This window comes from Motacilla alba, chromosome 15 (assembly GCF_015832195.1).
Source record: "Motacilla alba alba isolate MOTALB_02 chromosome 15, Motacilla_alba_V1.0_pri, whole genome shotgun sequence".
Taxonomy (NCBI): domain Eukaryota; kingdom Metazoa; phylum Chordata; class Aves; order Passeriformes; family Motacillidae; genus Motacilla; species Motacilla alba.
This window is the reverse complement of record NC_052030.1, coordinates 6,956,153-6,970,750: the sequence shown is the minus strand read 5'-3', so window position 1 is coordinate 6,970,750 and position 14,598 is coordinate 6,956,153. Positions and strand designations below refer to the sequence as shown.

The window sequence follows — 14,598 nt, the reverse complement described above, 5'->3', positions numbered from 1 at the left end:
AAGAGAGACACAGAGGGAGACAAAGAGCTAGCTCAGACCCTACTGTGGGCAGTGAGGGCTTGCTGGGGGAGTTCAAAATACCAGGAGAGAGTGCAAATGATTCAATCTTTTCCTTTCTTTCTTTCACTCAATCTCATGGATTGTTCAGTCTGACTCATAAAGTTTGAACTTCTGGGCTTGATGGTACTTATGGTACTTACCATATAAAACCTATTTCAAGGTCATGAGTAGATTTTTAAATAATAAATAAGCCTGGGGTGATACTCTGTGGCTAAAAAAGGGAAACCTTTGTCTGCAGTGTATTAAAAAAAATCTGAAAACAAAAAAATAGGCAACCTTCCTAGATCTTCACAAAAGCTCCAATAAGAGCATTACTGGTAAGATTTGGACCATCTTCAACTTTACCCAAGCTGACTTGCTGACTTTCCTTCCCACCTCAACAGCTCAGCCACAAACATGGAGAAAGGATTGCTTCTTACCTGTTCATTCGTGGTGCGCCCTCGGGCCACTAGAACAATGTGGAAGCCAGTGAGACCAATGACTGGGATAAAGAATAACCCAGCCACACACATGACAGCCATTCTGTATCCAAGAGTTAAAGAAACTGGGATGAGTGAAGGGAAAAAGACAGGGAGAGGAAAAGGAGAAAAAAAATAGGGGAGTGTCACAGTGTCATAGAATGGTTTGGGTTGGAAGGGACCGTAAAGATCACCTAGCTCCAACTCCCCTGTTGTCAGGACATATTTCACTATCCCAGGCTGCTCCAAGCCCTGTCCAACCTGGCCTTGGACACTTCCAGGGATCCAGGGCCAGCCGCAGCTTCTCTGGGCAACCTGTGCCAGGGCCTTATAGTGAAGAATTTCATGCTAATATCTCATCTAAGCCTGCCCTCTTTCAGTTTGAAGCTGCTCCCCCTCATCCTTTCACTCCAGACCCTTTTCCAAAGTCTGTCTCCAGCTCCCCTGGAGCCCATTTAGGCAGTGGAAAGGGCTCTAAGGTCTCCCTACAGCCTTCTCTTCTCCAGGCTGAACAACATCAACTCTCCCAGCCTGTCTCCAGAGCAGAGGGATTCTCTGAGCACCTCCGTAGCCTCCTCTGGACTTGCTCCAGCAGCTCCACATCCTTCTGATATTGGTACAGCACTCCAGGTGGGGTCTCATGAGTGCAGAGTAGAGTGTTCCTCACCTTTAGCAAGGTCTAACTAAATTTCATCTCAAAGTTAAGTCCATCTGCTCCTAGCCTAGGTCCTCACCCTTGAGATGGTTAAAAAGTAAGGTGAACTCAGTGATTCTGGCTTTACCTTTCTACCTTATAAAGAATATTCTGCACTAACCTATTGAGCAGTATCACCCCTCAGAGCCAGGAATTCACGTGTTACACCAGCATGCAAGGGGCTACTTCCAGAGCACACTTTGCTCCAAAGCACAGCAACAGAGTTTTAAACACAGCAAACAGCAGTTGAGAGCTACACTTGGGTTGTAAGTAAAATTCCAGGAGGTAGCTCATCCTTCTGCTGGGTTGTCATGACAAAGATTGAGAAAGACAAAGGGTCACCTACAGTTTCTGGAGCAATCCATGCTCACACAGGTACAATGGGAACAGAGGAAAACCTGCACTGCTCATTTACAGGAGAGCAGTGGGGGATGAGCAGAGGCTCCACCAGCTCCCTGAGAACAAATATTCAGATTCATTCTTGCCCATTTTCCTCAGTCACCTTGAGTCTGGAAAGACCAAAAGGAAGGATACGTAATGGTAGTGTGAGCTGCTCCCAGCTTTTCCATATGGTTTAGCACGAAGATGAGCCCAAAGGTGAACACTCCAACCATGTGCGTACTTAAGGACAGCAAGAAGAGAAAAAAATAGCGGTAGTTCCTCCGTCCTATGCAATTGTTGACCCATGGGCAGTGATGGTCAAAATCCTTGTAAAGAAAGGGAGAGATAGGGAAAAATATCCAAACAGTGAAAGAAAATACATTGCCTTGGAGATGAATCTGAACCACTGTCATATAAAATTACATCAGACTAGTTCTGCAGCTTTACAAAATGCTTGACTTTCTTTTATAAGACTTTTTAGGACCAAGTTGTTTCTCTTTCCATGAATGGAGAGGTACTTGAGTGTTTATAAGGTTTGAAGAAAGGATATATCAATCATAAAGGACAGGCTATTTATCTGCTAGCAGCAGAAGCCCTCATTTTTTATCATCCTTAGCATGAGTCAATTACAATGAAGTTATTATAACCTAGAATGGTTTGAAGATGCAATAGGGCTGCAGAATGCCCTGTCCCACATTTCAGTATTTATACACCACTGAATGAGTCCACTTTGAACAATGAGTCCATTTTGAACACAAAAGTACCTTTTTACCAAGCAGGTCACAAAGAAAAAGAACAGCAGGATCAGACAGAAGCAAACTTATGCACAGGTTCATTAAGTCATGAATCCAAACCTAACTATTTGTCTCAGTCACAAGTCCAAAGTCCCTTACAAAGTCAGATCCCTTTTAACAGGAGATTTAATAATGAGGGCAAGCCACAGACACCCTCCAAGTGCCTTTACACAGTTTTGTAAGCATGTAAATCCACTGTCTCCAACGGGATTATTCCTGACGTGAAGACAAGATCAGGTGCAAGAAATAAACCCTTCTTACCTCTGTGTTCTTCAGAGCAGATATTACACATTCATTGCACTGACAAATGAACTGTTTATTCTTCACTTTGTGGCAATGCTATTTTTAAGCACTGCTCAATGATGACACAGGGGGTTTTGTATTTCTAAGTTTTGCACAATTCACAAAAAAATTACAAAATACAAAAAAATGGACTACAGCTTTCTCAAAGCACATTAGCAAATGACGGGGCAACTTAAATATTAACATCATTTCAGACTATATCTGAGATGCTGACATAACATCTGTCTGTTATGCAAACCTGGCTGTATGCAGCCCAAAATACCTGTGGATTATGAAATTGTGTTAAGTACTCACTGCAAACATTTCAATTAAGAAAACAAAAATCTGACTACTTTTGTGACAGATTCATTTTTGGGTCCCTCTGGTAACAGCATACTTTAAGTTTTGATTTGTTTTATTTCTGCAAGTGTTATCTGCTTTTGCTGTTTACTAATTTTTATCAAACTGGTTCAGAAGTTTTATACCTGGAAAAATAATTTTTATTGTACATTCTAGACTGACAGTGAAAACATGTGAACTACAACACTGAGTGGATCCTACATGGAAAGCCAGCAGAGTCACTCCTGTTACTGTCTCAAAGCTCTTCCAGAATATGACAGGTGAGTAGAAATAAGCATCACAAGAATCAATAAAACATGTTTAAGGCCATGATTTATCGATTCAGAAGTCATTAATACTTTTTGCCTGCATTCCTTCACAGCAATAGTAATTTAATTACAAGCAGAGCTCTTTACTTGTGCACCAGAATAGCAGGGAACATTCAGCTGACCTATCAATAGAACTTGTGGAGAGCTAGCCAGAGTCACCTTGCTTCTGCTATTTTATGCAGGTTCCTTTTGGATTCTCTCCCATTTTCATTTCTGCTGCAGAACTGACTCCCATGGAGGCCTTACATCAGCATGAAACTTCAAGTGTTTATACCACTGAATTTTGAGCAATCTTTTTCTGAGAAAACTTCATTTCCTGGAAATGAATTTTTATGCTGAGCCACCGGGGAAGGTGGAAGAAAGAACCTCCATGGAACAACCAAGAATTTATCATAATCTAAACAATCCTCAGAACCTAGAATTAGTGAAAACATTTATGTTTTAAAACTAGTAACTAGTACGATTCAGGTTTTCTACCAAAAATCCAGCTCTATGCAACAATTCACAGCAGTCTAAACAAACTGTGTGTCACAACTTACAAACAGCTGTGGCTACTTCCCTCTACCCAGGGACCTTAGCAGCTCCTCACTCTCAGGCTTCTAAAATCCCACATCCTTCTAAAGCCTTCCAGGCTTGTCCTATTTATCAATGGTTACAAGGCACAGCACTGCTTCCAGATAATTATAACTTAGATATATGACTGACACAAGATAAATCCAGGCAGCCTTTCTCTCACTGGTAACTGTGCTGCTCTCTTTGGGACTATTCCCTTGCTTATGGCAAAGAGGATTAGGACAAAGGTAGTGTATACAGCATTCCAGCTGACTCTGGTATTTTTTCCCCTTCTGATTAGTAATTCCTTTCATTTTAATGGCACAGCTGAATATATTTTAGACATATTAAGATTTCATCTTTCTATTGAAAAAAAATAGACCTTGCAGCAGAAATGATCCTTTAGAAGTAGAATTTTTAGCTCAGCAATAAAAAGTCCCCTGGCAATACACTGCTGTGAATACAGTGCTCTGTACCTACATGTCTGGGAGACACTTATAGCCCAAAAGCACATCTTACTGTTTAGGGTTATTTTTTAAAAATCCTGTGTGGTGCCCTAAAGGTAACAAGAATTAAGAAAGTCCCCTAATTCAGAGCAATCAACATTAGAAACATGAGTGAGTTCATGCTGTGAGTTTGGGTTGGTTGAAAAACACATGGGCTCCTTCTATTGACTGGAGAACCATTTGCTGAACTCCGAGTTTTGCTCTCCTGAACTCACACACCATTGAAGCTTCTGCTTGGCCACTAATGTAGGCACCAGTTTGCTCCAAATTAAATGACGAACCTTAAGCTCACACATGAAAAGCTGAAATGGTTCACTCTGAATTTCCTGCTCTCTAGAATTCAGCCCCAACTCTCTCATTCACTCCTTTTTTAAATTCACAATCCCTTAGCTACCTCAAGGAAGATGCAGCCAGCATTCTAAATTTTGATTTTAATCCTCACTGGCGACAGGGCTGACACCAAGCATCGCTGCACTTGTAACACACATAACTGAGGGCTGTGCTTTGAATGGCACTGCCCAGTGGGAGTCCAGGGAGGCTGCAGCCGTGAGCTGCCCAGAACTGGAACTCTGGGGAGCCCAGCAGGCTGTTCCCAGCAGCAGAGGCAAGCGCAGAGCCCGGGCGGGGCAGCCCAGCAGCGTTACCTCCACGCAGTTGTCGCAGACGCTGCAGTGGGAGCAGCGGGGCGGGCGGTAGAAGTGGCAGGTGGCGCACCACTTCATCCGTACTTGGATTCCTTTGATCTCCACGTTCTTGTACAGCGGCGCGCGGAAGTCGTCGTCTTTATCCTCATCTTCGTCTGCTGCTCAACGCAAAACTCAGAGTTAGTGCAGGTAGCAGAGGGCAAGGAGTAAAGAGCTGATCCTCTCAGTGCCCGGGACACAGGGACACTGCACAGTCCCTTACTGGGGACAGTGCAGAGGACAGATGGTTTATCCCCTCTGCCCTCTTTAAGAAAAGAGTCCGTTTAAAAATAAATACACAAAAAAACCCCCAGTCTAGAACAGACGAATATATACTGGGAGGAAAAAATATTATTCTAGATTCCTGTGATCTTTATTTGTTTCCTCTTGACAGAAAATCTAAGAAGTTCACATCTATTTAACACCTGGTTAAACATTATAGCGCAGCTGGCATTGGTTGACTGGCTCCAAATTAGGTGGAATTTGATAATGTTGTCCCAGAGGAGCATCAATTACTGTCATGCAGTTCTATATTAAATCTTCTCTAGATGTGTTATCATGATCCAATTTCCATTGACTTCAGAGGGAATTTCTCCCTTTACCTAGATGAGCTTGGGATCTGGCTCAGCTACAGTATTTATCTGCAAGAGTATTCTCTGGATCATGTTTGTGCGTGGAAGCAGAGTGCTGTCCTGGCACCATTCCCTATAATTTTCTTTCCTAACTAGTCAGTGGGACTCTTAGAGAGAGCCAGACTCTAAATCCCTTAGGCACTTCTATAAATACAGTCTGTAGGTTCTCCAATACCATTATAAACCTGCCCCAGCCATATAATACATGTGGGCAGATGAAAAAAAGACACTGGAACAGTCAAACCATTGAAGCTCTTATAAAAAATCTGATGATGCAGACAAAAAGTCTGTACGTGATATATACCTACATGCATTTAAACATGTTCCTTTTGCAGAATTCAAACACGGAGTTTGTACAAAACAGATCCACATCAAAAATACTGAAAGCCGATTGTAGTTGTTATAATTAGCCAGCAAGAACATTGCCAGTCTCAGCCTAGACTGTAAATCAGATTTTTCAAGGCAGCCCCAAATTCAGTTACTTGATACTTCCTTTCCTACTCATTCATTCTGGTGTATTACCAGAAATTCACTCACACAGAGCCAATACTGATTCATACCAGAAAGATTCAGAGAGCCAACAAGTTAAAAAAAAAACCAAAAAAAAAAAAAACCCCAAAAAACCTAAAAAATGAGTAACAGAGCTGTGAGTTTGATTAAGCTCCTCTTCAACAAGCTGGGTTTCTGCAGCCCAACTTTTATCATTTCCCCCCACAGGCCAAGTTCTGTCTGCCAGACCTGCAAGCTCATATAATATAGCTAGAAATGTGCTTATTTCCAGTTTCCAGAGACCTGAGCAGAAGAATACATTGACAAAGGAATGTATCTTACTACACAGATTCTCATACACTGATCCACTGACATGGAGCAGCCAAGTCTCATATTTTTCAACAGATTTTTGGTGGTTTCCTTAAGGAATTGTGTGATTTCACTAGAGTCTCAGCTTTTGTACTGCTTATTTGTTGTTTTGGTTTTGAAGTAATTCAAATTCCTAACTATCAGAAATGTGCTAAGAAGCTTGAAAACCAAGAAGACTAAACCTAATTTCAACAGCAGAAAGCAAATAGAGTGATTGTGTATTCATTTTAAGTCACTCCTACAATTCCTGAAGTCCTTGCGCTGGCAGCTCTGCGGGCGGCGTGGGGTGGTGATAAGATTTTTTTCACATGCACACTTGTGATCTGAAATAACATCTGCTCCTCTTTCCTCCCAGCACTGGTATTTATAGTCTTTTCCATCTTTTCCCTTACCAGTTTGCTTCCTTCACACATCTAAACTCCTACTCCATTACCTTCTCCCAGGACGAATGCCTTTCTCTCCCCTTGCTCCCAGCATCTTCCTGACAAAGCCCAGGCACAGAGATGCAAGGCCAAGGCCACAAATGAAGTGAGAGACAGTCGAGGGGTGAACTTTAGGAACTCCTCCCCTTCCTGCTTTGCTCCTGACTCCCTTGTGTAAAGGGAAATGGGATGGGAGGGAAGGTGATGACCAAGTTTTTGTTTGATCTCCCCTTGTCTTTCTTCCTTAAATGCAAAGTCCAAAATGAAGAACTCGTTTGCAAAAGGAAGTGAGAGAAGCCCAGAGGAAGGTATGAACTGACAATACACTCAGCACTGATCACTCCCTGGGCCTGGTGATGTCCAGCTCTGCCCTGAGGGAACTGCCCTGCACAAACACACTGGATTCTCAGATTGATAATGTTTAATGTTTAATTAACCACTGCTATCTCTGCTGAGATAAAGAAACTAACAAGTCCAGGAAACTCCTTAAAACTCTACCTGCGTGAGTTCTTTTGAAATCACGAGCATTTGTAGCTTTAGGTATCTATACAGTGTATCACTTGATCTTACACAAGTGACTGAATCTTGCCTCTGCCTTAGATTGCCTTTACACACAATAATTCCCTTAACTGGAGTGCTGCAACACTTAATCAGGGGTTCAGAAGCTTCAGCTGAGAGGAATGGCAGAAAGATGCTCATCATTACACCATGCTACCTGGAGAAACCTGGCCTTGCTATTCAGGGAAACCAGCAGGACTGGTACCTTGCTCTTGTCAGGTAGCAATTCAAAACAGACACTGAACGTGGTGAATAGAGGTGAAGAAGCACAGCTTGCAGACAGCACAGATCCATTGGTTTAGACAGACTGCCTAGAGCAGTCTCTGCTGCAAACTGCATGTGAATAATTATTGGAAGACAGATAAAATGAGGTGATAATTCTCTCATTAGGATGTGTTAAAAGAGATAGCTACACTGTGGTTCCCATTACAAAAGCTGAGTGATCTCTCTCCTATTTAATCAGCTGTGAATCAGTACTAATTTAAGCAGGAATATCTTTCTAAATGTATACATTTTTAGACACTCTAAGGCAAGCCTTAATCATTATCTGTTCTAGCGTTCAATGCTTCTGCATTTCTTTTAAGGTATTCTGGAAGGACTGCTTTGATGAAACTTGCAGGAAGTTTAGCCTCTCTCCTCTGCCATGCTCTGCTACCTATTGTGAAGACAGTGACTTAAATCCAGTGTGCCAGCATGACACAGGGGATAGCAATCAAAATCACATCACTCAGGAGAGCTATCCAAGGAGAACCGTTCTACACAACCCTGTGCCCTCGAGTGCCAGTCTGAGCAAGTGTGAGGACACCCAGGAGCTCAGAAGGGAGCTGGAGGGTACTCAGCATTTCACTGCCATCCCACCCCTAATGACAGTCAAGTACAGCAAAGAAATAAATAAAGTCTACAAGATTAATCAGCAACTTGTGTGTTTGGATACCTGGCACCTCCTTTGGCTTGGATTTTCCATGTCCCCCCTCCCCCCCACCCCTGCAACAGTCCCATTTCTGTTACCTCGTGGGAAAACTCCAGGGTCCATGAAAGTTGCCATGCTGAAGTTTGCCAGCACAAACAAGAAAACGAGTCCATTGTACACTGGGATGGCTGGGGAGATGGCTTTTGTCAACCAGGGGCACCTGTGGAGAAGAAAAGTTATGGGTAAGGGCTCTTTCAGGTGTAACACATGTTTTCTTCCCACTCACTACCATCACACAGAGAAGTACTCTGGGCCACCCCAGCCGTGCAGCAAGGCTGAATTTGCAATGTAGCAGAAATTTCCACGGAGCCAGTTTCAGTGATCACTGCAACACCCTCTGTAAAGCTGCTTTGTTCCAGAGCACAGAAAGCCCTGATTGTTCACTGGGCTTTGCAACCCTATTGTCTTATCTGCAACCTGGCGTTTTACTACTCTGTGTAGCAGCTTCATCCCATTGTTGCAATTCTTTTACCTTCTCTACTGCCTTGTTGCAGCTGGGGTTACTTTCAATTTTCCCTGGTGTAATGCACAATAGGATTCAAACCATTGATCCCCAAAGCAGGGGCAAAGAGAATCACATTTGCTTTTCACTAAGCTTCCATGGTTTTCAACACTCGGAACCAACACTACAAAACCTCTCCTTGGGGGAAAGTTTTGTGAGACCAGGCTTTGCAGGTGTCAGCAGAAAATGCAGTATCAAAAAGAAAGTAGATGGCATATGCCATGTGAACAATGTTCAGAAGCACCAGAAAGATTTGTTGCTTACCAGTGAGTGTCACTGAGAGGAACTGAAGATAAAGGGTAAAGGAGAACGAGTAGGAGACTTTGGAAAGAGGATGGGGAAATGCCTGTTTATTAGAGGAAAATTGTTCAAACTGCAAAGAACACTTCCCACCAGCAGAGAAGGGCATGATGAGGCAGAAAAGAGCCTGCCTTACAGGCAGCTTCACCACAAGCAGTGTGCATTCACTCAGCCATTCACAACCTCGGAACACTCCACCAAATTCATTTCTCCAGTCTGCAGGAGGAGGTTTGGTGTTACAGAGCCACTGAGGAGAAAAATCTGATCAATCTCATGACGCTTGCAAATATAAATAAGAATGTGGGTCAAAGTATCTAATTGAAAAAAAGACCCCTCACTGAGTTGCTCCTTAGATTTCCACTTGTCTTGACAGCCAAGGACTCTTCCAAGGCTGCTGAGCAGGCAGACATTCAGCAGTGCCTGCTGCCATTAGCATAAAGCACACTCTGGCCCATGTATTCTGGTATTTTGCCTGCATTACATCTACAGGTGGGTCTGCCAGGCTGAAGCCTGTGCAAACAAGGAGAAAACAACAAGCAAGCACCCTTCTTCCACGAATTTGCACTGGGTTTGCTACCAAGAGGCTGTTTTGAACAGCTGAGAATGGTGTTACTGACCTTGAAGGGACACTGTCAAACGTGCTCTTGTGACCAGTGTTAGGAAGTCACCACGTTTTCTCCTCCTGTTTCCTCGTGGGCAGGCAAAAAGAGATTGTTTTGCACTCCCCACCTCTTCACAGCTGGGCTTTTATCAGTGCACTGCTGAAACTGCTTTTAAAAGCACCTTTCCTTGCGTGTGCTTCACTCAGCCTAGCCTGGACTGAGGAAAAGATGGACAAGTCCTACCCAGGGTGAATGAACTGTAAAGCCATGAGCAAGACACGTCTGTGGCCAGGGCCAAACCTCCAGGCTGACTAAGAGAGAAGGTAAAAAAACCAGCCAAAGACAGCTTTACTCCAGGAGGTACCTACCCTAGGAACCTTATGTTTCCCAAAAGGTGGAATGTCAACAAGTAGTGAGATCATACTGACTCGATGCCTTGCTTAGTTTGCCTCAGAGCAGATGCTGATGACTGAAAACCAAAGCAAGGCACAAGTTTCTCACTTGCCAGGAAAGGAGCTGCTGCAGTGACCTTGCCAAGCAAACCGCAGGCCTGCCACTAGCAACAGTTTCTGCCACATCTCTGGAGGAAAGCAAAATAAGTCCTGAAGTAAGCGGTTATAAAATCAATTCTACTCAGGGAAGAATTCTTCCCTCTAAATTATAGTAAAATTAGATTCAGTAATGGGCATGACTGACTTAATTTCTTCCCATGAAGAAATTGCCTACACAGAGAAAGATTATGAAGTTACCCATTGCTTGTCAAGCATAGAGGAGAGATGTCCTTGGCAGTGAAGTCACGTAGGTTGGCAAAACAAGGGACAGGAAACCCTTTCTGCAGATAACTAGTTACTCTGAACGAGATTATAATGAGAGAGACTGTCTCAGATGATTAATGTAAGCACTTTTTAACATTCTCATTTGTGATTTATTTTGTCATGTTCCCAACAAATATATCAAAATATTAGGAAGAATTTTAGCCATAAGATAAACTGCACAGCTCATTTAATGGGTAAACAGCGTATCTGAAAAGACTTCACGGAAGTTGAAATAAAGAATAGAGTGAGTCACTGTACATACTAGCCACAAGGTCAGTTCACAATCCTTCCATTTCTTCTTCCCAGAATTGTTATGCAGCATCACAGATTACATAAAATTAGATGGGACAAAAGGGGCCTCATTTGTAAACTAGACTGGCCAATAAAAACAGATGTGGAGATCAAGTCCTGGCTCATAACTGTAAAGAGGTCTGAAAAAAAAAATTCCAATAGGATTCACCAAAATGATGCAGCCTCCCTGCCCCTCACTAATGCACATATGATTTTTGGCAAAATAACAGAAATTCTAATCTGAGCCTAGCAGGTTGTTTTATCACTAATCCATCATGTGAAAGCCTGGCTTCTGCCCCTCTGCCTCAAGAAGAAAGCTGCAGAAGTGTTCAAGCAGGACCTACCTGTAGCAAGTTTCTTTTTACTTTGTGCATATTCTCTCTCCAGGAGATCTATTTCCAGCAGCAATTATGCCTATTATATAGGAACAATTAGAGCTGAACTTTTCCTTTCCTTTTTCCTAACAGAAGTTATTGTGAATCCAGACAAACAGCACGTACAATTTAAACCTTTCTTTGGCTGGTGAACCCAAAATTTCAAGAGGCTACAGTTTTGTGTCTTTAACTCATCTCACAGTGGAATTATATATCAGGAAGGGTACCACAAGTTTTATAGGGCTACATGAATTACATAGAGCCAGTACCTGTGTATAATCCCCTAATGGAGCACCGCCAGATTTTTCTCTGAGATAAAGTAATTGTACAATGTGTGTCCTATTCCAAGTTAATTTGGATCCCTCCCTTGAACCAGAAGACCTGCAGGGTAATGTTGCAGGTACCAGCCATACTGCACCAAGGACTGCTCCAAAGAGAAACTTCCCTTGGCTTTGTTTACTGCAGAGATTCAGAGCCAGCACACGCCACCATGGCACGCTGGGGATAATTACAGATCTCAAATTTTTCCAAACAAAGCACACAATTACTCAGGCAGCATTTCCCTCATAATTACACTACTCTGACACAGAGTGATTCTGTTCATAACTCAGTGGAGAGTAATTCAGGGTGACAGATTTAATCTCATTTATCCTATTTGCTCTTGAAACCCTATCCTAATAAAACGGAAAGTTAAAAAGATTAACAAATAGGATCACACAACTTGCTATGTGTCAGATAGACTTAGCATGATCAGCTGCCTTCCTCTGCTAAATTAAACAACAAATAATCCTGTCTGCTTTTTTGCCTGGTGCTTTGTAGCAAGACATGTTTGTGTCTTACAATTATAGTTCACCTATGATTAAGTAATTGAATAGGACATTTTTCTTGAATCCTGCTGTAAATTAAGATTTTGTATTTTTCATTAAAAAAATGTTAGAGAGACAGCAGGCCACAGAGAATGGAGTCTGGGATTTCATGAACTAGGTTCTAGTTTTGGCTCTGACATTGGCCCACAAGCCACCAAAAGTCACCTACTCCCCCCCAGCCACCCCAGTTACATATTCTGCAAATGAGACCAAACTCCTGTTAGATCACCTCCCCCACTGCAGGGCAGAGAGTTTGAAAGTTTTAAAGATCTCTGTTAGGGCCAGGCTGGTGGCTGTGGTGTTTGTGTCCCTGGAGGCAGCTCTGGGCACCCAGCAGCCTCCCCTGAACAGGGCAGTGGTGTGAGGATGGGTCTGTGATTCACCCAGCAAACAAGGCTGGCTCCTTTTACAGCCTGCCTGCAGCACCTCAAGCACACGTGAGCACGTCTGGAGGCCAGAGACAAGGAGCAGGACACGGGGCAGGAGGCCACAACCCTGCCCCTTCCTGAAGCTGCTTGTGCAGTGCACAGAGGTGTGGGGACCTCAAGAGATGGGCATCCAAGCTTTGGACACTTATCCACACCTAACAAGAAGACCCTCAAGGATTGTCTAATTGGGTGCTCAGCTGCACCTAATACTTGATCTGAGATTGCCACACATCCTTCCCCTCAGCCTCAAACAGATGGCTGATGCACAACAAAACAATTTATTTCTCCACAAATCACAAGGCATGGGGTAACAACATGGAAAAGAAAGCATCTCTTAGCTCAAAGGTACTTCTGCCATTACAGCAGTAAAAGAGTAATGTGGAATAGCTGATTCAGTGCATGCAAGCAGAAGCAGCTCAGCAAAGTAGGGACTAATTAGATAAGAGGGGTCAACAAGCAAACATAATTTGACTAAGAACAAGTACTAATTTCACTGGAAACTTTCAAACAATGTCCACAGACTGTAGAAGCCTGTCCCTGACTCCTTTCCAAGAGTTTCTAGCCAAACCCTGACTGCTAAGAACATATTTGCACTGCAAAATCCATATAAACAATTTCTAATCATCTAACCAAAGATTTAACATTTCTAATATCAACCCTGGGAGCTGGAACCAACATCCTGGGCTGTCCAAAAGCTGCCCTACCCTACCCTGGGCTGTCCAAAAGCTGCCCTACCCTGTAAGGCAAAACAGTCAGGAAGGCTGAGAGGACACACCAGAGCAGGGACAGGTCCACAGAGGTAAAAGTCCTCCTCAACCAGCACTGCATCAGCTGGAACATAAATGAAAGGGCTAACAACTGTCTGATTCTGAACACCCACGCTGTGGAAGGATTTGGAGTTGGATGTAAACACTGTACTGTGAAAAATCATTCCACCAGTTTGTATGTGGAACAGAGAAGGTGCAAGACACATCCTGAAGGCTGTGCATGGCCCAGTCTGCACCACAGAGCAGAGAAGGGCAGAGCTCTCTTAATCTTTAGCAGTGTTAATCTAAAACATTTCTCACATTTCCCAGTCTGGGCGAGATTTTTCTATATACTTTTATATACTTTTTCCAATCCCGAAATCACAGAAAAGTACCTTTCTGGAATAGTAACAGAAGAAAAAAAATTGCTCATTTTCCATTTTTTGTCACTATCAAAGACAGCGTGAAGATTATTGTACGTCTAAAAATATTTTCCAAGGTGCTGAGACATCTGTAGATTTAACAAGGCATCACTGGAAACAGTCAGAGAGAATTTATGTGAGTGTCAAAACCAATGTGAAACAGAACAGCAAGTCTTGTGAAAATAGCAGGAGGTTCTGGACTGCCAGGTTCTTTGCTCAGCTCTGCACATCAGATTTTGATAAGTGAACTAATTTCTGCACCATATCTTACTCATTGGCAAGACTGCAGATAATACATCGTTGCCATAGCACTACACTCTCACTGTGAGTATGGCAGTTGTACTGACAGAAAGTGATATCAAAGTATAGGATAACAAATCCAAATGTTACCAAAAAATGGGAAAAGGACAAGTAAATACTGGAAAATTTATTACTGAAAAGCAGTAAATGATGAGAGCTGACTGCTACACAGAACAGCTCATGCTGGTGATAAATAGGACCTACCAAAACATCTGCCCTGAGTTTTCAGGTGCAGTTATCCAGCAGAAGAGGCAAAAAATCACCCCAAATCCCACCACCAAAAACCTCATTAATTTCATGAGTCCCTTGCTCACTGAAATAGATGAACACTAGAGACAGAGGTTCAAATCCATCACCTGCTTAAATGTGTTTAATTATTCACAAGAAATGTGCTGGGCTGGAATTCACTCAGGTTTAACAAGAGCTGATGGGGT

At 42.8% G+C, this 14,598-nt stretch overlaps 1 protein-coding gene across 5 annotated transcripts in view; it reads right to left on the bottom strand.

Moving 5' to 3' along the window:
* Positions 1-14,598, bottom strand: part of ZDHHC8 (zinc finger DHHC-type palmitoyltransferase 8) — a 112,457-nt gene that overhangs the window by 18,433 nt on the left and 79,426 nt on the right. For all 5 annotated transcript variants that reach the window (XR_005258726.1, XR_005258725.1, XM_038151951.1 and 2 more), the window contains 4 exons: positions 8,557-8,678; positions 5,040-5,197; positions 1,747-1,919; positions 480-582 (listed from right to left, as the gene is read on the bottom strand). Coding sequence is in view for 3 of the 5 variants with exons in the window: in XM_038151951.1 (XP_038007879.1) it covers positions 480-582; positions 1,747-1,919; positions 5,040-5,197; positions 8,557-8,678 (556 nt within the window). In the remaining 2 variants the exon portion in view is untranslated. The remainder of the gene's footprint in view (positions 1-479; positions 583-1,746; positions 1,920-5,039; positions 5,198-8,556; positions 8,679-14,598) is intronic.